General features: G+C 37.7%; 1 protein-coding gene across 15 annotated transcripts in view; it reads right to left on the bottom strand.

Annotated features, from left to right (window-relative positions):
- Positions 1–825: 825 nt before the first annotated feature.
- ZNF566 (zinc finger protein 566) overlaps positions 826–23,106 on the bottom strand; it is a 148,576-nt gene continuing 126,295 nt past the window's right edge. For 12 of the 15 annotated variants that reach the window (XR_014796887.1, XM_084905224.1, XM_084905220.1 and 9 more), the window contains one exon: positions 5,707–8,180. Coding sequence is in view for 14 of the 15 variants with exons in the window: in XM_084905224.1 (XP_084761350.1) it covers positions 7,156–8,180 (1,025 nt within the window). In the remaining variant the exon portion in view is untranslated. The other 3 variants (XM_084905221.1, XM_084905222.1, XM_084905223.1) reach the window with 3 other exon arrangements.

The raw sequence follows: 23,106 nt of genomic DNA, 5'->3' as shown, positions 1-23,106 counted from the left end.
AACAAAAATAAATAAAATAAAATGAGTAATAGTAAAAATATAATCCCAATGAGTCTTTTATTGGAAGTGGATAAAATAATTTAAAAATTCTAATGAAGTGATCCAATTAAAAAATGGGCAATGGACCTAAATAGAATCTTTTCCAAAAAAGAAAGAAGGAAGGCCAAGAGGCACATGAAAACATGCTCAAAGTCAATAATTATCCAAGAGATGCAAATCAAAACAATAATGTGGTACCTTCTCACACCTGTCAGAATGGCTATCATCAACAAATCAGCAAATGACAAGTGCTGGTGAGGATTCGGAGAAAAAGGAACCTTGTGCACTGCTGGTGGGAACGCAGACTTTAGTGCAACCACTGTGGAGAACAGTATGGAGTTTCCTCAAAAAACTGAAAATAGAACTCCTATTTGACCCAGTAATCCCACTCATAGGACTATATCCTAAGAAACTAGAAAAACCAATCAAAAAGGATGTATGCACCCCTATGTTCATAGCAGCACAATCTACAATAGCTAGGATTTTGAAACAGCCTATGTGCCCGTCAGCAGATGATTGGATCCAAAAACTTTGGTACATCTACACAATGGAATACTATGCTGCCATAAAAAAAAGGAATTCTTATCATTTGCAGCAACCTGGATGGAATTGAACATTATGCTGAATAAAATAAGCCAGTCGATGAAGGAAAAACACCACATAATCTCATTCATTTATGGATATAAGGAACGTTATAAACTGATGAACAAAAAGATAGATACAGAGACGTAAAGAAACAGACTGTCAAATTACAGCGGGGAGGGGAGGGAGATATGGGGGAGATAAGAGATCAACCAAAGGACTTGTATGCATGCATATAAGCATAACCAATGGACGAAAAACTCTGGGGAGGGAGGGCATATATGGGAGTGGGGGGTGGGGATTAGTAAGGTATGTACACATATAATACCTTAATTTAAAAAAATGAGAAAAAATTCTAATGACACATTTGTTTTTATTTACAAAACTGTATATTAATAACATAGCTCTTAATTTCCAAATAATTAAGTTACTGAATATTGTAATTCAAAGATTGCTGGAAAATAGAGCACAAAACTAGATCTGAAGATTAGCATTTAATATATGATAAATAATATTTTAATTCAGTAGAAGATGAATAGTTTAATAATTGGTCCTGAGATAATTGGCTTTATTTATGAATATAAAGCTGTATATGGTCCTGTGTCAGACCATATACAATAATTCCAGATGAATTAAAATGTTAAATCTATATGTGTGTATACTCACCCACATAAGCACACATGAAAAACTATACACTTTTCCTTTATCCAAATGCCCTCTAAAATTTCCTATAAGAAAGGCCTTCCTAAGAAACAGAAAACTCTGGAAATGGTTTGGGATACCTATTTTATAAAAATAAAAAAGACAAAAATATAAGAACATTTATTGCAGCACTACTTTTAATTTACAAACAGGAAGCAAACTGAAATATCATAATTGGGGAATAGAATAGGTACAAGCATACTGTGAAATATACTGTAATCATCAAATCATTGATTGCCTTGAAGGAAAATCCAAAATGTATAAGTGAATGTTAAAAAAGTAAATCATCAATGTTTAACATATAATTTTTTGCAAAAATATATTAATAAAGTAATTTGCTTGTTAATGTTTAAGTTCAAAGAAATATATGGGAGATATATACAAGGTTTAAACATAATTCAAAGGAAATGCACAGAGGGAAAGAGTGAAGAATGGAGAGGATTTATTTTTTTTATTTTATTGTCATTTCATTGGTTTGGGTACAAATGCATTACTTCTATAATTTTAGATGAGGAACTTAATAAATGACTTAAATATACTAACTAAGAATATGAAATTCCATGTCAAAATTCTCATTTGGTAGTAACGTAAAACTTTAGAACCAAGTAGTGTCTAATAATTCTCCCATTTGCAGATATTTTTCTCCACTTTTCTCAAATTGATTATAAGATATGTCTGCAAATAAATTAACTCAATATTGAAACAAATAAAACACTTTAACATGGTATCTAAGAAAAGAGGTAGCAGAGAATGAAAGGACAGACTTATAACTTTGGGTATGTGATTTTCCTTTCACAGAATGATATGCATACAATGTAGGAAACTGCTTGATGAGCATGAAAATTGAGGCACAGGAAAGAAAGGTCCATCTTGTAGATGGCCACTTGGGAAGACAGATGGACATTCTTTAGATTGTTGATGACTGGGCCCAGGATATTGGTGGAGTCATGTCAGTTGCACTCCCGCCCTGGGAGTGCGAAGATGTTCTTAGTTCCTGGCTTGTGTTTGTCTGGGAGGAAGGAGTGGGCTCCCAGGCTCCTTGTTTTCCTGTGAAACCCCCATGTTGGATTGGAGAATAAATAGATGTGCTTCATGGCTCAGGAGGTCATCGTCTGTCTCTCTGGCAGAGGAGGTCGGTGGCCCTCCCAGCTCCCAGCTTAAAATCTATCTCTGTGTCTTCTCTCTTTATTTATATAATTTCTCAATCCCTGGCCACCTCCACTTAGAACCTGTTCGTTCATCTCTTTCTGTGCTGGCCATGGAAAAGGGAGATCTCCACCGCATCAGGCCCCCGCACCATCTCAAAACACTAAGTTAAATCTAAACAAAGCTAACATATGGGATATTTTTAATTTCAATGGTCCACAACAGCTAAAATGTATACTATCTGGCGTTTATGGAAAGTTTGCTGATCCTTGGTCTAAAACACAATACATAATTCCATTGACACATTTGTTGCTAGTGCAAAATTGTGATGGTCTGGCTAATTTTTCTCTTGAGAGTTTATCTCTCTCTCTCTCTTCCCCCGCCCCCCAGTTGTGTGTGTATACATATATAACTTAGAAAATGTATATAAAACATAAAATGATGTTTCAGTCAACAACTGACTGTATATACAACAGTGGTATGCCATGTAGCCAGATGTGTAGTATGCAATACCATTCGGGTTTGTGTAAGTAGAACTTACGGTATTTGCATAACAATAAAATTATCTAACAATATATTTCTAAGAACACATCCCTGTCAGTTAAGTGGCACATGAATGTATATTTTATGTAACTGACATAATGCTTAGAATAAATTTTTAAAATATGGAAAATATTGAGGCTGATGTAGTTTGTTTTTTAAAAAGAATTTACACTCAGAGGTTAGCTACTTTACCTGTGTATTTTTGACCACTGTTCACATCTAAGAAATTCCAGGTAAATTATCTTAGTTGTTCCGCCCTCTTATATTTCCTTGATGGCAAGGCATTTAAAACCTCCTCTTACAAGCCTTTAGCACACTCACTGCTCTAGTGCCCAGAAAAGTAACCCATGAACCACTTGCAGAGTTTATAATGGTATATCTTTGTTGGTCTCATGGTTTATTTTATTTTAAATCTGAGCTGCCATTTAAAAATCAAGAGCCATCACACACTTAAAAGTATGTAGATTTCTGAATGCTCTTTAAGTCAGAAGAGCTGGCAAATGGGGCCTGATTTTCCTCAGAACATTTATTAGCTGGAAATGGCCACTGGGCATGCTGCTTAACTATTGTCCCAATCAGGTTCATTTGTTATTCTTTTCATACACAGTTTGCTAACTTCTTTAGTTTGCATGTAACAACTTCATGGATGGTATTGACAAATAAGGTTTCCTTTTTTGTATTCTTCTAATGCACTTCTAATATAAAAATTAACATTTTTCTGACATGTCTACTGCTATATAAAAACTAGAAGCCCGGTGCACGAAATTTGTGCATGGAGGCAGGGAGGGGTGTCCCCCAGCCCAGCCTGCACCCTCTACAATCTGGGACCCCTCAAAGAATGTCTAACTGGCCATTTAGACTCAATCCCAATGGTGTGTGGGATCAGGCCAAACAGGCAGTTTGACATCCCTCTCACAATCCAGGACTGCTGGCTCCCAACTGCTCGCCTGCCTGCCTCTAACTGCTTCTGCCTGCCAGCCTGATCACCGCTAATCACTCCCATGCCAGCCTGATTGATGTCTAACTGCTCCCCTGACAGCCTGTTTGCCCCCAACTTCCCTCCTCTGATGGCGTGGTCACCCCTAACTGCTCTCCCTTGCAGGGTTGATCGCCTCCAACTGCCCTTCCTTGCAGGCCTGGTGCCTCCCAACTGTCCTCCCCTACTGGCCATCTTGTGTCTACATGGGGGCAGGATCTTTGACTACATGGGGCAGCCATATTGTGTGTTGTAGTGATGGTCAATCTGCATATTACTCTTTTATTAGATAGGATAGTGGCCTGGTGCATGGTGGGGGCCAGCTGGTTTGCCCTTAAAGGTGTCCTGGATCAGGGTGGGATTCCCTTGGAGCGTGAGGTGGCCTGAGCGAGGAGCCTGTGGTGGTTTTTAGGCCAGCCACGCCCCCTGGTGACCCAAGCAGAGGCTCTGGTATCTGGAATTTATTTACCTTCTACAATTGAAATTTTGTAGCCTGGAGCAGAGCCAAGCCTCCTGCTTGCTCCATGGCCAGCTGCCATTTCTGTTGGAATTTATGTATCTTTTATGATTGAACACTTTATCCTGGAGTGGAGGCCTGGGCAGGCCAGGCTGTGCAGAAAGCTTTGCTTCCTCCATTGCCAGGGGCAACCCTAGCCTTCTGCCCTTTCCAGCTCTGTGGCTGCCGCCATTTCTGTCTGGGTTTGTTTACCTTCTATAATTGAAACTTTGTAGCTTTCAGTGGAGGGTTAGGCTGGAAAGGGCAGGTGGAAAGGGTGGCTTCCTCCATTGCCAGGGAAACCCAAGCCTCCCTCCTGCTCTCTGTACTGTGGCCATCTTGATTGGATTTATTTGCATACTTGCTCTGATTGGCTGGTGGGCATGGCTTGTGGGTGTAGCAGAGTAATGGTTAATTTGCATATTACTTTTTTATTAGGTAGTATTCCTTGACCATTTGGTAATGTTTTGCCTGAAAAAAAAAAATTGGGTTGGGTTTGGTGCTTTGTCAATTAATAGCTACTATTATTCAGATAATTTCCATTTTCTTGTGTTTGTAAGAGTCTTCCAAAAGTTCTGATTTTCTGAGTCAATACTGGTAATTTTTATCTTCCTACAAAATAATTTTGTTAAGGTTTTTCAAATATATTAGGAAGAAGAATAGTATTCAGTACAGGATTTTAAATCAGTAATTCTAAGGTGTCTCTACCTATATGCATATATATTTAATCAATTTTTTTCAAACTTAATGCTGTTTGTCTTTCCATAGTTTTTCTTCAGAAGTATTCTGTCTATATCTTATTGAAGCATGGTAGCAACCATGCGTGGGGGGAAAGTGCTGTTTAATATTTTAACCCTGTTGATTTGGATTCTATAATTATTTGCTTGCTAAAAATAATATAAAAGTTATTTTGATTTTCTGAACTTATATGTTATCCCATTCAATTGAATACTCCATTGAATGTGGTTTGAATATCCCAATGATTGTGATCTTACTGGTCTTTCAAAACACATTTCTCTGCATCTGGAAAACAGGACAGCACAATTACTCTAAATTGCCTCAGTGGCTCCAGATAATGTATTTCCATTGACTAAGTGGTCCCAAGACCTGAAACTATAATTAATCTTTGTAGACAACTAACTTGCTTATGAAATGTGGCTCCTTGATTCAACTTCTTGAGGCATCCTTGTGTGATTCACGGGTACATTACAACACTATTTTAATATTAGATATTATAAGTAATTAAAAGGATGCCAGTCTGAATAAGATCCTCTCTGCACATTACACACACTACTTTCCCCACCAAATCCCAAGATTATTTCATGTTCCCTAAGAAATAAATGATAGAAAATTTTCTTAATTCATTACTCTCAACTTCAATTACATATCTTGCCTGATGTTGATTAAGGTCTTCAGAAATAGTTGCCTTTCAACAAATAATACTGATGACAAGAATGACTAATGTCAGTAGTTATGACATGCATTCTTTTAAACACTTTGTATAATTTGACCCTTACACAAAATTATGAGGTAGGTATTACAATTATCCCCATTTTATAATTTCTATGGAGATATACATGTATAAAATAGAAAAATTCTCAGGAAGGATAAATACTAAACAGATAACAACTATCCTTTGGGAAGGACAATGGATATAAGGATAGTGGTGAAGGTTCTTATTTGTAATGTTTAAATCTTTTTAAAAATATTTTATTGGTTTAAGAAAGGGAGAGGGAGAAATAAACAATAATAAGAAGGAATCATTTATTGGCTACCTCCTGCATGCCCCCAACCAAGGATCGAGCCCAAAACTTGGGCATATGCCCTTGACCATAATTGAACCTGAGACTCTTCAGTCCACAGGTCAATACTCTATCTACTGGCCCAAATGAGCTAGGGCTAAATCTTTATAAGGAAATATATTCATGCATTATTTCTGCAATTAAATAAAATATATGATAAAAATATATATTAAGGGATAATGTCCATCAGGGCACTGTGTATGATGACAAAAACTCTGAAAGAAATGATAATGTCTATCAATAGGGGCTTAATAAAATGGCATTAGAGCAACACAAGGAAACATCAGGAAGCCATTAAAGGATCTCTATTTACTGAATGCAAAATTGTTCGTGGGTGTTTTTACAATAAGAAAACCTAAATTTTGTAAAAAGCAAAATGTAAGTCATTGTCAAAAATAAAGAAGCCACTTCTCTGTTATTGAAGGTATTTTAAAAATAAAGGTATTTTACAAACCATGATGTAAACAGTCAGACTTTACAATCATATAAATTTAAGATGAAATAAGATCAAGAATATAATAACTATAGACAAATTAGGGAGGAATATGAAAAACACAGGATTACATTTCAGCACAAATCTCTGATGTTTCAGGTTATAAAGGTGTCAAAAGCTCTGTCATTTTCAATACATGCTAGGTTGAATTATCTGATGTCAAGAGAAATACAAATTTTATTAAAGAACTTCCAAAATATACTCTACTTACGGGTGTTTTTCCTACATTTTTCTTGGGAAAATAAGCTGTAGTCAACAAATAACATTTATACATTACCCTATTTAGAAAGATTATTATCAAGATTAATTCTCTGATGTTGAATAGTTTTGAGCTATAATTAAAAGCCTTCACACATTTCATATATTCTGTGGTTTTTCACCAGTACAAATTTTGATGTTGAGTAAGTTGTGAGCCATAATTAAAGGTCTTTCCACATTCCCTATATTCATAGGGTTTCTCACCAGTATGAATTCTCTGATGACTAATAAGTTGTGAACTCTGAGAATAGGCTTTCCCACATATCTTACATTCATAGGGTTTCTCACCAGTATGAATTCTCTGGTGTCTAGTAAGGTCTGAACCAGAACGAAAAGCCTTTTCACATTCTTTACATTCATAGGGTTTCTCACCTGTATGGATTCTCTGATGTTTAATAAGTTGTGAACTCTGACTAAAGGCATTGCCACATTCCTTACATTCATAGGGCTTCTCCCCTGTGTGAATTCTCTGATGTTGAGTAAAGTTTGAGCCACTACTAAAGGCCTTCCCACATTCTTTACATTCATAGGGCTTTTCACCAGTGTGAATTCTCTGATGTCTGGTGAAGTTTGAGCCACTACTAAAGGCCTTCCCACATTCTTTACATGCATAGGGTTTCTCACCAGTGTGAATTCTTTGATGTCGAGTAAGGTCTGAGCCATAAATAAAGGTTTTTCCACATTCTTGACATTCAAAGGATTTCTTGCTAGTATAAATTTTCTGATGATGGCGGAGTCTTGAGGGATGTCTGAAGGCCTTTCCACATTCCTTACATTCATAGGGTTTCTCAATGGTATGAATAACCTGATGTGTAGTAAGCTGTGAGTCATGTCTAAAGGTTTTCCTATATTCTTTAGTGGCACAGTATCTCTCTTTGTTATGAATGATTTGCTGTAATATAAAGGATGGATGCTGATTAAAAGTGGGCATGCTTTCATGGTTGTATATTGGTTGACTAAAATTTCCCTCCTGAGAGCCATGTTGTTTCTCAAACTGGTCATTACATTCCCAATTATCTCTGAAACTAGAGCACTGAAGGTCATGTCTTGTAAATCTTCCCATTATCTCCCACGGGGCTGGCTCTATTTCATTAATTTCCTTCTTCAGAAATAATTTCTTGGTTTCACATCTTGATCCCAGGACTGAAAGAAAATATTAAAGCAATCACTCACAGTTTTATTGTTTGGGAGAAATAAAACTTCAATTGAAATGTAAGAATTAAACCATATAATGGACTAGAAGAGTGAAAAGAGATCACATAGTAATATGAAGGCAGAAAGTAGGCCATTGGTTTGCAAGCATTGCCATAGGTAGGAATTACAAAGGGGAGCTTGCTAAATATACACATAACTTAGTCTTCTCTCCTTTGTTATAAGATGACTCTAATCACTCACATACACACACGTACTGTATACATACAGTATAAGAGCATTACACAGCATAAAGTATAAAGTATGGGAAATTATCATACTTAAGTAGAGTTGACAGAATTAAATTAATATGTCAAAGGGAAAATTCTAAGGGGTAGGAGAAGTATACCTGCAGCACTGCAACAATTGTTATAAGTAAAGTTTTATTGGAACGTAGCCAGAGTTATTTATTTATATAATGTCTATGGCTACTTTTTGAGCTACAATGGCAGAAGTGAGTAGTTGCAACAGAGACCACTTTGTCTACAAACCAAATACCTAAATCTGAACCTTTATTTTTTAAACATGATTTTATTGATTTCAGAGAGAGGGAGGGAAAAAGAGAAACATCAGTTATGACAGAGAATCACTGGCTGGCTGCCTCCTGCATGCCCCCTCTTATTGAGCCCACAACTCAGGTATGAGTCCTGAACGGGAATCAAACTGTGACCTACTGGTCAATCTGACCCTTTAAGAAAAAGTTTGCTAGCCCTTGGTTAGATCTGTGTTGGCCATTACAGTACCTACTAACATTATCTGTTTAAACTTAGTTAAAAATTAAATAAAAATTCAAATTCAGTTTGCATTATTCACATTTCCAGTATTCAATAGCTAACTGTGGCTAATGGCTACCATACTGTAAATCACAAATATAGAACATTTCCATTATTGCTGAAAGTTCTATTTGACAGCATTTTTCTAGATTCAGTAACTAGAGGTCCAGGGTCTCTTTAACAGTGATAAAGAAATAGAGGGCATCAATTCAGATGGGAGAATAGCTTTAAAAAGGTCAGATGTTGAATGAACCTAGCATGAGTAGTAGATAGGAAGGATTCTTTGGGGGCTAGATAATATGTTTGGGATTTGATGAAAATACTATTTGCCTTAAAATTCTCTGATGCTGACTTTAGAAGAAAGAAACTGAACACATACATGCACAAGCACTATAATGGTACTGACCAACTGACAGGAAGGGCTTTTGTAGGTTCAAAGAGAATATAATGAAAGATAGTATATTGCTATTGAAAGATCAAAGTATAAGAATCAGTTGTATGAGTTCTTTATCTTAAACTGCATTAATTATAAGCACTTTTGTCCTTGGCAAATTAGTTCGTCTTTCTGAGTCTCCAACTCTCTGTCTATAACATAGGAATGGTAGCTAATGCTTACAATCATTGTGAGAATTGGAAATAGTATATGAATTGTATTTAGTATAAAATAACTGTTTTGTACTTGAGAGATAGTATTATGAACAAATTTCTATACAAGCATGGGAATAGAGAACGAAGATGGTGGCGTAGGTAAACACACCTAATCTGCTGCCATGCACAACAATTACAAAAATAAAAATAAAAAATAAAATTCTATCACCCAAAACCCAAGGGAAAGATGGCTGGAAGGAAGCCCTGCAACTAGACTGAAAGATAAAGAGGAGAATTCAGGGCACAAGCGCTGAAAAACTGAGGTGGGGTGGGGGGTAGGACGCGATATGGGCTGGAGGTGGATCCGGCTGGCGGAGGGCGTTGCTGAAGAGAGACAAGCTCCACATCTCTCTGAACTCCAGTTTCTGGGGAAAGGCTAGACTGTCTGCCATCGGGTTGGAAAGTGAGGGTGGTTTGCTTACAGAGCTGCACACAAGAATATTTGTTTGCTGTGCAGGGAGCGCGAGACACAGGGAGATGCAGGACTCACTCAGAGATGTGGTGGACGGGCAGCCATCGCTGTTGGCCACGCCCCAGCCAAATGACACCCAGAGACGCTGCCCTGAGACTCCGCCCCGTGCAACCTACAAACAACACACCCAAGCTCCAAGCACTGGCTTTTGCATATGAATGGCACTCTCTGTTGCAGTTTAACCTAACAAACTATTAAAGTCCAAGGAGGAAAGGACCATGGTTCTCGCTGTAGCTCCTGCAGGGTGGCCTGAGACAGTAGCTGAACTATTACACCCCATTGGAGATCAAAAGCCAGTGTTCCTAGTGCTCAGTTTTAACCCCTCACACCCATAAGTGACACATTCAGGAGACGGACTCAGTGAGCACCAAGGCATGAAACAAGGCATGTCTCCAGCACAGCAGTTCTTCCTTTATAGACACAGAAGATCATCACAGCAAGTGGTCTGGAGGTCAATTCCTCCCAGTGTACCAACAGCAATCAAGGATTAATTACACCAAGTCTATGCACTCAGCCCACAAAGGGATATACCAAAAGCAACAACCTCAGGTAATTGGGGAAGCTGAGCTACTGGCCCCTATAGGTCACAGACCACACAAAGCCACTCCATTAACACATGGAGGCAGCCAAAATGAGGAGACACAGAAGCATGTCACGAATAGAGAGACAGAGGAAAATAAACTACTGCACGACAGAGTTCAGAATCACATTTATAAGTTTACTCAAGAATCTTCTAAAAACCTTTGAGAAACTTGAGACCTCCAAGAAAGCTTTGTGAGACCTTCAAGGACCTTAATGAGAATACAAAAAAAAAAAAAAAAAAAAAAAAAAGAAAAAGGACCAGCCAGAAATTAAGCATTCACTGTCTGAAATAAAGAATATACAGAAACTCAACTATAGGCCAACGTGCCCCAAGAATCAAACCAAAGATCTGGAATATAAGGAAGCAAAAATCACCCAAAAAAGAGAGGCAAAAAGAAAGAAGAATCCAAAAGTGTGAGGATAGTGTAAGGAGCCTCTGGGGTGGTTTAAAGCGTACAAACATCCAAATTTTGGGGGTGCCAGAAGAAGAGAGTGAGCAGGATATTGAAGGCATATTGAAATAAATAATGACAGAAAACTTTCCTTACCTGGTGAAAGAAATAGACTTACAAGTTCAGGAAGTGCAGAGAACCTCAAACAAGAGGAATCCAAAGAGGACCACACCAAGACACATCATAATTAAAATGCCAAGGGTAAAAGACAAAGAGAAAATCTTATGAGCAGCAAGAGAAAAATAGCTAATTACCTACAAGGGAGTACCCATACGACTGTCAGCTGATTTCTCAACAGAAACTATGCAGGCCAGAAGGGAGTGGCAAGAAATAATCAAAATGATGAACAACAAGAACCTACGATCAAGATTACTCTACCCAGCAAAGCTGTCATTCAGAATTGAAGGTCAGATAAAGAGCTTCACAGACAAGAAAAAGTTAAAGGAGTTCATCAACACCAAACCAGGATTACATGAAATATTGAAGGGTATTCTTTAAGAAGGGAAGAAGAAGAAAAAGGTAAAGGTAAAAATTATGAACAACAAAAAGACATCAAATACATATGTACCAACAAGTGAATCTAAAATCCAAGTGAATAAAAAATCTGAAGAACAGCCAAAACCGGATTGGCTCAGTGGTAGAGCGTCAGTCTTCAGACTGAAAGGTCCCAGGTTCGATTCCGGTCAAGGGCATGTACATTGGTTGCGGGCACATCCCCAGTAGGGGGTGTGCAGGAGGCAGCTGGTCAATGTTTCTCTCTCATCAACGTTTTTAGCTCTCTATCCCTCTTCCCTCCTCTCTGTGAAAAATCAATAAAATATATATACATATTTTTTTAATCTGAAGAACAAAATGGACTGGTGAATATAATAGAAATAGGGACATAGAAAGGGATTGGATTAACAATTCTCAGGGGGAAGAGGGTCTGAGTGGTGCAGGAAGAGATTGGACAAAAATCTTACACCTATGGATAAAGACAGTGGCAGGGGTAAGGGCATGGGGTGGGGTTGGGAATCAGGTGGAGGGGAGCTATGGGGACAGGTGTTGGGGGGTGGGAGGAAAACCTGTAATAATCTGAACAATAAAGATTTGTGTGTTTTTTTAAAAAAAGACACAATAACCATGAGATGTACGGGGGGAAAATAATAATAGAAAAATTTATATATATATAATAAAATAAAATAGTGAAGAAGAAAAAAATGATTTTAGGCTTGATTCCCAGTGTGGGACATGAAGGAGGCAATGATGATTCTCTCTCATCATTGATGTTCCTATCTCTTTCCCTCTCCCTTCCTCTCTAAAATCAATTAAAAAAAAATACATATTTTTAAAGTTTCTAGAATAAAATGTTTCAGTGTGTGCCAAGCCAAATGAAATCAACAGCATGATATCTCAACATGAAATATTAGAACATCATAAATAAAGAATAAATTCTCAAAGCTTCTACTCAAAGAGATTAAACAAGTCACACAAAAGTACTAAAAACTTAAGTAGATTTTGGACTTCTCAAAAACATTAGATGCTAGAAAAGTTTAGAAATCCATGGAACAATGTCATATAAATTTTTATTTTTATTATTTTTGCCATCAAAATTTTGAAGGGCAAGTTTTTCAATGTAAACTTACATCTCCAGTCAAAGTATCAATAAAAAAAAATGGGAGTGAAATGAAAACATTTTCAGACATGGAACGATTCACAAAATACATTTTCTATTTACTTCTCTTGCATACTTTCCTTGGTTGCTTTTGGAAGATGTGCTTCAATAGAATGAGGGAATAAACAAAAAATAAGGTATGAGATCCAGCAGTCAAGATATAAAAATAAAAAATAAAAAAATACAGAAAAGAGTCAAAAGGAATTCAAAGGAGAATGGTAAAGGGAATCAATGGGATAATGCTAAGGACATTCATAGAATGAAGGGAAATTCTAAAATGACAGATATGTAACATTCTTAACTGGGGCAGACAAACAGAGAATTCTAGGGATGCATCAGTTTAAAAATACACCAGTTATCTAATGTGTCAGAAGAGTTAGGTTAATAACAGATAAGAAAGCTAAGGACCTCTCAATGAAGATAAGGATTAACAGCATGAAAATTAACAAAGTTGAGCAATGAAAACCATTTACCTAATCATTAAGTGAACTAAATACTAAATAATGACTTAATTTTAAAACTGTGATAAAATTATATTTGAAAGGTGGAGAAAGAAGGTGTTAAATAAGCTATTATCTTCAAATTCCATAATGAAAAGTCAATCAACACTAAAACTAGAATTTTTTAAAAATCCTCAGAAAGGGTGACAAAAAAAAAAAAGTGACAGACCTGGGGAAGGAAAGTTATATAGAAAAATAAATGAAAATCTGAAGGAGAATGCACAGAACCAAAAGAAAGAGATTTCCTGAGCTTAAGAAAACTCTTAGTAATTATATGGTTCCCTTCTGTGTTGAGCAGAATTTATGAAAATTTTAACTATATATATCTTGGTAAAATTTCTGAGGTTCAAAGAAAACTCTATAGAACTAAAACCTAGATGAATCAGGTTATATCCAATTCATATGTTTGTGTTTAGCATTGCCCAACAATTTTCTAAAGGTTTGAATAATTGCCAGCCTTGAGATACCAGGAGATTTAATAGATAAATCTGGATTTCCTTAAAACATTGGATTATCAGGCATTACTGGGCCTGCTTTCTTACATGACAGCTGTCTCCTGGATTTAACAAGTGCTTACCCCTTTGAGATAGGATATATATAGCCTTTCTCTCATTAGCCACTGTTCCTACTACCACATGAATCTTCAGGCCAGAGTCAGTTGCCACAGAGATCTGCAAAATTAATTTCCCTGTTTTCACCTTCATTCATAGTTTTTGCTGGATATAGAATTCTGGGTTGACAGTTCTTCTGCACAATAAAATATTATCCCACATTTTTTCTGGCCTACATGGTTGATGAAGCAAAATCTATTCATTCGAATCAGTTTTCCTACAAGTAATGAATTATTTTTCTATAGTTCTTTTACTACTTTTTTTGTCATCCATTTTCAGTAATATGATTATGATATGTCTGGGCATGGATTCCTTTGGGTTAATCCTGTTTGAGGTGGTTGAGCTTCTTGAATTGATGTATCTTTCACCAATTTTGGTAAACCATTTTCAAATAGTTTTTTTTTTTTTTTGTGTGTGTGTGTGTGTGTGTGTGTGTGTGTGTTTTGTTTGTTTGCTTTTCCCCCAATCCTGAACTTTCTCCTTTCCTTCTGGGACTTTAATAGCAAAATTGTTAAACCTTTGTTATTGTCCCACATGTCCCTGAAGTTTTTTTTTTGTTTTGTTTTGTTTTAATTCTCAATAGATTTTTTCCTATTATTCACATTAACTAATTCTGACCTGCTCCCATTTCACTAATTTCCCTCCATTATATCCATTATCCTATATAATCTATCTAGTGAGTGTTTTTTGGGGTTTTTTTTGGCCATTGTACTTTTCAGTTCTAAAATTTCCATTTGTTTTCTTTTTTTTTTCTTTTTTTACTATCTCTATTATTTTATTTATTTATTTTTATTGTTTGAAGTATTACAAAAAGTGGTACATATGTCTCCTTTTCCCCTCCATTGACCTCCCCCCACGCCTTCCCTACTCCCTAGTACATGCCCTCACTTGCCCGCCACCCCCCCACACACCTCATTGTCTTATATCCATTAGTTATGCTTATATGGATGCATACAAGTCCTTTGGTTGATCTCTTACAGTCCCCCCCACAACCTCCCCTGACTTCTCGCTGTAGTTTGGCAGTCTGTTCAATGCTTCTTTGCCTCTGTATCTATTTTCCCCCCTTTTCTGTCCTTTAAAAAATCTTGCCTCTGCAGACTAGAAATAAACATATAATAACAAAAAAATGTTTGACTTCTATGTCTTCTTTTAATTGTATTGTTTGGTTTTCTGGTATTAGCTTATATGGGTTCTGTATATGGTTTTGTAGATATTATACCCTTATCAGATACTAGAGGCCCAGTGCATGAAAATATTGGGTGGGGGTTGGGGGAATGGAAGGAAGACCTCAGCTCGGCCTGTGCTTTCTTGCAGTCCGGGACCCCTTGGGAGATGTCCAACTGCCAGCTTAGGCCTAATCCCCCGGGGATCTGGGATCCCTCTCACAGTCCGGGATCCCTTTTACAGTCCAGGATCCCTCACTCCTTACCATCCACCTGCTCACTGCTTCTTACTACTCAGCTTGCTGCTCCAGAGCCTGGCCTCTGGTTGAGCGGCACTCCCCCTGTGGGAGCACAATGACCACCATGGGTCAGCTCCTGAATTGAGCATCTGTCCCCTGGTGGTCAGTGCACATCACAGTGACCAGTCATTCTGCCAGTCGTTCTGCTGTCTGGTCAATTTGCATATTAGGACTTTATTATATAGGATATGATTTGCAAACATTTTCTCCTATTCCATAGGTTACCTTTTTATTTTCTTCCTTTGCTATGCAGAAGCTTTTTAGTTTGCTTTTTAGTCCCACTTGTCCATTTTTTGCTTTAGTTGTCTTTGCTTTGATGTCAAATCCAAAAAATCCAAGGCTGTTAAGAGCCCACACCTATGTTTTCTTTTAGAAGTTTTATGCTTTCAGGTCTTTTGTTCAAGTATCTAATCCATTTTGAGTCCATTTTCTATGATGAAAGATAGTAGTCCAGTTTCATTATTTTGCATGTTAGTCAAGTTTTTCCAATACCACTTATTAAGGAAGGAAACTGTCCTTTCCCCATTTTATATTCTTGGCTCTTTTTAATCTCTGTGTGTTTTTAGGCCAATACCACACTGTTTTGATTACTACAGTTTTATAAAATACAGATGAGTCCTGAACAACACAGGGGTTAGGGATGCTGACCTCCAAAAAAGTTAAAAATCTGCAAAGTATTTAAGTCAACATTTAATTTGATGTGAATTCCCATGGTTCAGAAATACTGTTCAACCTTGAACAATGTGGGCTTGAACTGCATAGGTGCACTTAAATGCTTAAGTGGACCCACAGAGTACAAACCCATTGTCAAAAGTCCACTCTAACTTAAAACCAGGAAGTAAGATACCCCCAAATGCCTCCTTCTTTCTCAAAACTGCTTTGGCTATTCAGGGTCTTTTGAGGTTTCATATAAATTTTAGGATTGTTTCTATTACTTTTTTGTTTGTTAATCCTCATTCAAGAATATTTTCCCATGGATTTTTAGAGAGTAGAAGGGAGGGGAAAGAGACAGAAAGAGAGAAGCATTGATGTGACACATGGATTGCCTCCTGCACATGCCCCCACCAGAGCTGGGGATCAAGCCTGCAAATGAGGTATGTGCCCTTGATTAGAATCAAACCTGCAACCCTTCAGTCCATGGGCTGATATTCTAACCACTGAGCAAACCAGTGATGGCAGGATTGTTTCTATTTTTCTCAAAGTTGCCATTGGAATTCTGATAGGGATTGCACTGAATCTGTAGACTGCTTTGGATAGTATGGACATTTTAACAATACTAATTCTTCCAATCCATGAGCATGGGATCTTTCCATTTCTTTGTGTCTTCTTCTTCAATTAAATTTATCAGTGTCTTATAGTTTTAGTGGTTATATTTATTCCTATATTTTTATTATTTTGCAATTGTAAATGAAATTGTTTTGAAATTTCTCTTTCTGAGTGTTCATTGTAAGTATATAGAAAGTATATAGAAACATAACTGGTTTTTGAATATTGATTTTGTATCTTTCAGTTTTGTTGAACTTATTTATTACTTTTAACAGTTTGGTGTTTTTTTGGCAGGGATCTTTAGGGTTTTCTATATACAATATCATGCCATCAGCCAAAAGAAATAGTTTTACTTCTTTCTTTTCAATATGGATCTTTCATTTCTTTTTCTTGGCTAATTGCTCTAGCTAAGACTTCAAATACTGTGTTAAATAAAATTGGCAGAACATTTGTCTTGTTCTTGATCTTAGAGAAAAAACTTTCAGCTTTTGCTATTGAATATAATGTTAGCTGTTGGCTTGCCATATATGGCTTTTATTATATTGAGGTATATTCCCTGTACCCCTACTTTGTTGAGAAATTTTATCATGAGTGGATGTTTTAAAATTCCAACACTTTAAATGAAACTTTAATGTAATATGTAATTTTAAAGTTTATATACAAGACCAGAAAAAAAAGGTATAATACATACTTCTGAAGAAAAAGGTGGAGAGATCTACGCTACAGAGATCAGAATATTTTATGAAAGCAAAAGTAGCCTGGCCAACGTGGTTCAGTGGTTGGGCATCAATGTGTGGGCCAGGAGGCCATGGTTCAATTCCCGGTCAGGGCACATGCCTGACTTGCAGACTCAATCCCCAGTTAGGGCAGTGTAGGAGGCAGCTGATTAATGATTCTCTCTCATCATTAATGTTTCTATCTCCCTTTTCCTCTCCCTTCCTCTCTGAAATCAATAAAAATATATTTAAAAAACTAAAAGCAAAAATAATTAGGTCGGGAATAGATAAAAAGCCAATAGAACAAGAGAGAACTATGTAAACAAAGACTTCTAATATATGATAGAAGAAACATTGTGGATCAGTGGAAAACAAACTTTTATTAATTGAGGCATAATTTGCTTTCTATATGGGAAACAATTACAACGGATCTCTATTTAATACCTTTCATAAAAATCAATTCTAGTTACATTAACAGGACTTTAATACCCAAGTCAAAACATAAAAAACAGTACAAAATTGGGCTAAGGGAAAGGTTTCTATTTCTTTCTTTCTTTCTTTTTCTTCTTCTTCTTCTTCTTCTTCTTCTTTTTCTTCTTCTTCTTCTTCTTCTTCTTCTTCTTCTTTTTTTTCTTTTTTTTTTTTTTTTTAAGATTAACACTCAACCACCCATGCTGGCTGGGCAGGAAAGGTTTCTATGATCACCAAAGATGTGATACATACAAGAAAAAGTATAATTTTTTAATAAACTATATATAATTAAACTACTAAATATGTAATTAAGCATAGTAACACCAGGAATTACTATTAATCAAAAGATATTATAAAGAAAGTAAATAAAGAAGCTACAACTGAAAAATATATCTATAAAACATATTACTGACCAAAAATTAGTATCTACAAAATATATGACATTCCTACAAATCATTTAACACAGTGAAATAAAATTTTATACTCATCATTCAAATTGTTAAGAAAACGAAAAAAAAATCTTATAATATCAATTATAGGGAGAGAATGGGATACAAGCACTTGAAAAATAGCTTGGTTTTACCTAGTAAAGCTGAATAAGTATGCAGGTCAAGAGCCAGAAATTATATCTAGAGATTTACATGTTATCTTATAATCTTATATTAATTGTGTTATTATACCCCATTGTATATATAAGTACATTTTACAAATAACTATGCTATTTTTTTTTAATAAAAAAATTAATGGGAAGGTTGACGAGCCAAAAGCTCATAGCTATATGAGAGAATCAACACAAATGAAGCCATTATATATGTTAAAACAGTATAAATAGAAAAATAGATGAAGAGTTAAATGCATTACAGATGATCCAGATGTTCTAATGTCCATCTAACAAGAGCTTTAGAGAGAAAATAGGAAACAGTAGCAAGGTAATATTTGAAGAGATGACTGCCAAGAACTTCATATGACCAAAAAAAGACGAGTCCTCAGATTCAAAATACACTAGAAGTACTGCTGTACTTCTTCAGGTCTCCACATAAATGTCACCTTAATGGAAAATGTTTATTTTATCATGTCACATAAAATAGCACCCCCATCACCTTTCTCCACTTTTCTTTTTAGCACCTAATATATATTTATTTATTGTGTATCTATCCCTACATCGGAGGGTAAGCTCTGAGTATAAAGTTTTTACATGTTCTATTCATTACTATAAGATCAGAGTTAAGAATAGTTCTTGATAAACACATACTGATGATGCGCTGTCCTGTTTTCCTCCTTCATATCAAATCTACTTATCTTTGCCAGCTCTAAATTCTCAATGGAGGCACAAATCCTTTATTTGCAATATTCTATTTAAAGTTAATGACATGCATACTTATAATAGATCTTCTTCTATGGCCCAGCCAGTGTTGCTCAGTGGTTGAATATTGACCAAGAGGTCATGGGTTCATTTCCCAGTCAGAGCACATGCCTAGGTTGCAGGCTTGATCCCTAGTAGGGGGCATGCAGGAGGCAGGGAGCTGATCAATGATGTTTCTCTCTCATCATTGTTTCCATGTCTCAATCCCACTCCCTTCCTCTCTCTCTCTAAAAAAAGAGATAAATAAAAAAATTTAAAAAAATGAAAAAAAAACTTTAAAAAAATACATCCTTCTATGACTTGTATGTGTATCAACTCTTTTATATTTTTAACCCTCACTTTCTGCTGAGCTCCCTTTTTAACTGCTCTTACGGTTGATCTACTTTGTAGAAGTCACATGCAAACATGTTTCATTACCCCTACTAAGTTATACATTTTATCACTTCTCATTCTTTTTTAAATTATCTTCAGCACCTACAAGAGTAAATTAGAAAATCAATAAATGTTCATTAAAAGTATGACTGAATCAAAGAGTATAGGAACTACTATATCTAAAAAATTGTAAAGAAAATAAGTTTTGGGGAGGGAGGAACCAAGATGGCGGCCTAGGTAAGCACCTAAGCTGCTGCCTCGCACAACAATTTAAAAAACAACAGATTTTAAGGAGAGAAAGATGGCAACCAGCAGCTGAAAGAGAGGATGTGAGTAAGGGTATGAAAGGAGTGTGTATGGAAGTGCATGGGGTGTGTATGTGTGAGTGAGGGAAAGTTAAATCACGCAGGAGCAGCAGGAGCTGGACGACAGCCTCCCCTGGACAAGGAGAGACTATCACCGCTGCCGGCACTCCCTGGACAGCGGGACTCCAGCATGGAGCCCCCGCCATCTTGAACGGCCTTTTTAAAAAAACTTACCAACATCACCATCAAGATAGGCCTTGGAACTGCCCCGCGACTCAGCACACACTCTAGCCAATATCCTGCGACCCCAGCTGCAGATCCGAGGACACTGGGATCTTGATCTCCAAAGACACACCATTCCACAGCTGTAAGTAAAACTCCCCCTCCCCATCAGCCTAACTGCAGATTTGCGTGAGCCTGGAACTCTTCACTTGGCAAGCCAGACATCTCCAGGCAGTGCACATTTGTGCTCCAGCCGGGAACTCTTTACTTAGCTAGCTGAGCCATCTCCAGGCAGTGTGTGTTTGCGCGCCAGCCCAGAACTCTTTACCTGGCTAGCTGAGTGAAGTCTCCAAGCCGTGCGTGTTTGCTTGCAAACCCAGATCTCTTTATTTGGCTAGCTAGCCAGGCATCTCCAGGTCATGCGTGTTTGTGCGCAAACCTGAAACATTTTACTGGGCTTGCCAGGCATCTCCAAGTCCAGGCATTAGTGCGCAAGCCCAGAATTCTTTACTTGTGGGGTGTCTCCTTGGGCGGCATGGGGGAGAAGCCAAAAACACCCAACGGTGTGTTTCTGGGCAGACAGGGGTGCACGCGCTCCCCCATTCATAGGCAGGCGTGAACAATCTACTCCTGCTAGCGGGTATCTCCTTAGACAGTGCTTATGAGAGGGAGAAAGCACCCGAGGGTGTGTTTCTGTGCGGGCTGGGGTGCTTGCATTCATCATCACATAGACAGGCCTGAACACCTTACTACTGCTAGCAGGTGTCTCGCTGGGCAGTAGTGGGGAGAGGCTGAAAACAGGGTGCAGACAGGGACTTATGCATTCCCCGTCCCATAGGCAAGCCTGGAAACTTTACTCCCACTTGTGGGCATCTCCTTGGGTGGCAGTAGGGAGCCACTGAAAGCACCTGAAAGTGTGTTTCTGTGCAGTCTTGGTGGCGTGGCCCCACAGTGGAAATTCTGAATTCCCTCTTCCTGGAGGTTTGCCACATTCACCCTAGCTGCTCAACAGCGGTGCCGGGACCCCTCGGAGTATATCGAAGTTCTGCACCCTGAGAGCTCAACATCCTGGCAGCCTGGCATACTGAGCACAACTAACCACAGCGTGCTAGTGGGAGCCACTGTGAGCTCCTCTTTGGGGAAATCTTGAAAAAGCAGGGAGCACACTCCTCCCCAGCAGAAGAGGCTTTGTATTCACTTAGTCTGGATACCGACCACAGGCACCTCAATTGCACGGCTACACTGCCAGAGCCCTTCAGAGTCCTTCAGTGTGCTCATTGACAAATGTACTGAGGGTGCTCTTGTGAACTGCCACTGGGAGTAAGCGCCTATCCACCACAGGTGCAACAGCAAAAGCTGGATCTGCCCACTCCACAACTTCAGAACCCTGGGCAACACAGTCACGCCTATCCAAAAAGCAGGTCACTGAGCCCCAACACCCCAACAGACGGTTCCTGGGGCACACTGTGAGTCCCGCAGGGCAAGTATAATTACAATTAAGGGTTCAGGAAAGCAAAAATTGGGTCTCTCCCCCAAACAGTGGCTGACCCCTAGAAACCACAGTTGTGCCTCTCAAGCTCATAGGCCTACACCAAGAGAACCCAAATAGCTCAAGTAGGGAGCTACACTAAATTAACAAACACAGGAAAACTGAGAGATTACGCTAGTAGCACCATCCCCCAAGAAACCTGGGCAGCAAAGCAGGTGGATCTATAATTAAAGCATTACAGGAAAACATGGGAAGACAAAAAAAGTAATCCCCAAAGGAAAGAAAAAGAGGAATCACCAGAAAGGGCGTTAAATGAATTCGAGGCTAGCAGCTTATCAGAGTCAGAATTCAGAGTAATGGTTATAAGGATGTTTAAACGGCTAGAGGAAAAATGCACACAACTCAATGACAATTACACACAACTCAAGGAGAATTACAAGGAGCTGAATGAGAATGTCACCAACATGAAAAGAAACCAAGAGGAGATGAAGAATGACATAGCTGCAATACAAAACACAATGGAAGGCTTAAAGAGTAGACTACAAGAGGCTGAGGACCGCATCAGTGAGTAGAAGACAAGGTAGTAAATAACACACAAACACAGCAGCAACTGGAAAGAAGACTTAAAAAGCAAGAGGAGAGCCTAAGGGAGCTGTGGGACAACACAAAACGAAACAACGTTAGAATAATAGGGATAAAAGAAGGAGAGGAAGAGAAGGAAGGAATAGAGAACTTCCTGAAAGAAATAATGACAAAAAACTTCCCTGATATTGGCAAAAAAAAAAATCTATCCAAGTCCAAGAAGTACATAGAGTTCCAAACAAGTTGAACCCCGAAAGACCGACACCAAGACACATCATAATTAAATTGGCGAACACCAAAGACAAAGCAAGAATCCTAAAGGCTGCAAGAGAGAGACAGAAAGTTACATACAAGGGATCTCCTATTAGAATATCAACTGATTTCCCAACAGAAACACACCAGGCCAGAAGGGAATGGAATGAAATATACAAAGTAATGCAAAACAAGGGACTGAATCCAAGAATACTATACCCAGCAAGGCTATCATTCAAAATTGAAGGTGGAATCAGAAGCTTCACAGACAAAAAATGGCTAAAAGAGTTTATCACTACCAAGCCAGCAATGCAAGAAATGCTAAAGGGACTGCTGTAAAAAGAAGATAGAGGAAAGACAAGCAGAAACACAAACACTAAGGATAAATATGACCACAAACAGGTACTTATCAATAGTAACATTAAACGTAAATGGATTAAAAGCACCAGTAAAAAGACATTGGGTAGCTGAATGGATAAGAAAACATGACCCATATATCTGCTGTCTACAAGAAACCCACCTTAGAGCAAATGATTCACACAGACTGAGAGTGAAGTCATGGAAAAACATTTTTCAGGCAAACAGAAACGAGAAAAAAGCTGGGGTTGCTATACTTATATCAGACAAAATAGACCTCAAAGTAAAGGCCGTAACAAGAGATAAGGTAGGCCACTACATAATACTAA

This window comes from Pipistrellus hanaki (assembly GCF_964339955.1).
Source record: "Pipistrellus hanaki genome assembly, chromosome: 15".
In the NCBI taxonomy this organism is placed as follows: domain Eukaryota; kingdom Metazoa; phylum Chordata; class Mammalia; order Chiroptera; family Vespertilionidae; genus Pipistrellus; species Pipistrellus hanaki.
The sequence above is the reverse complement of the archived record's forward strand: the minus strand, read 5'-3'. Positions and strand labels throughout refer to the sequence as shown.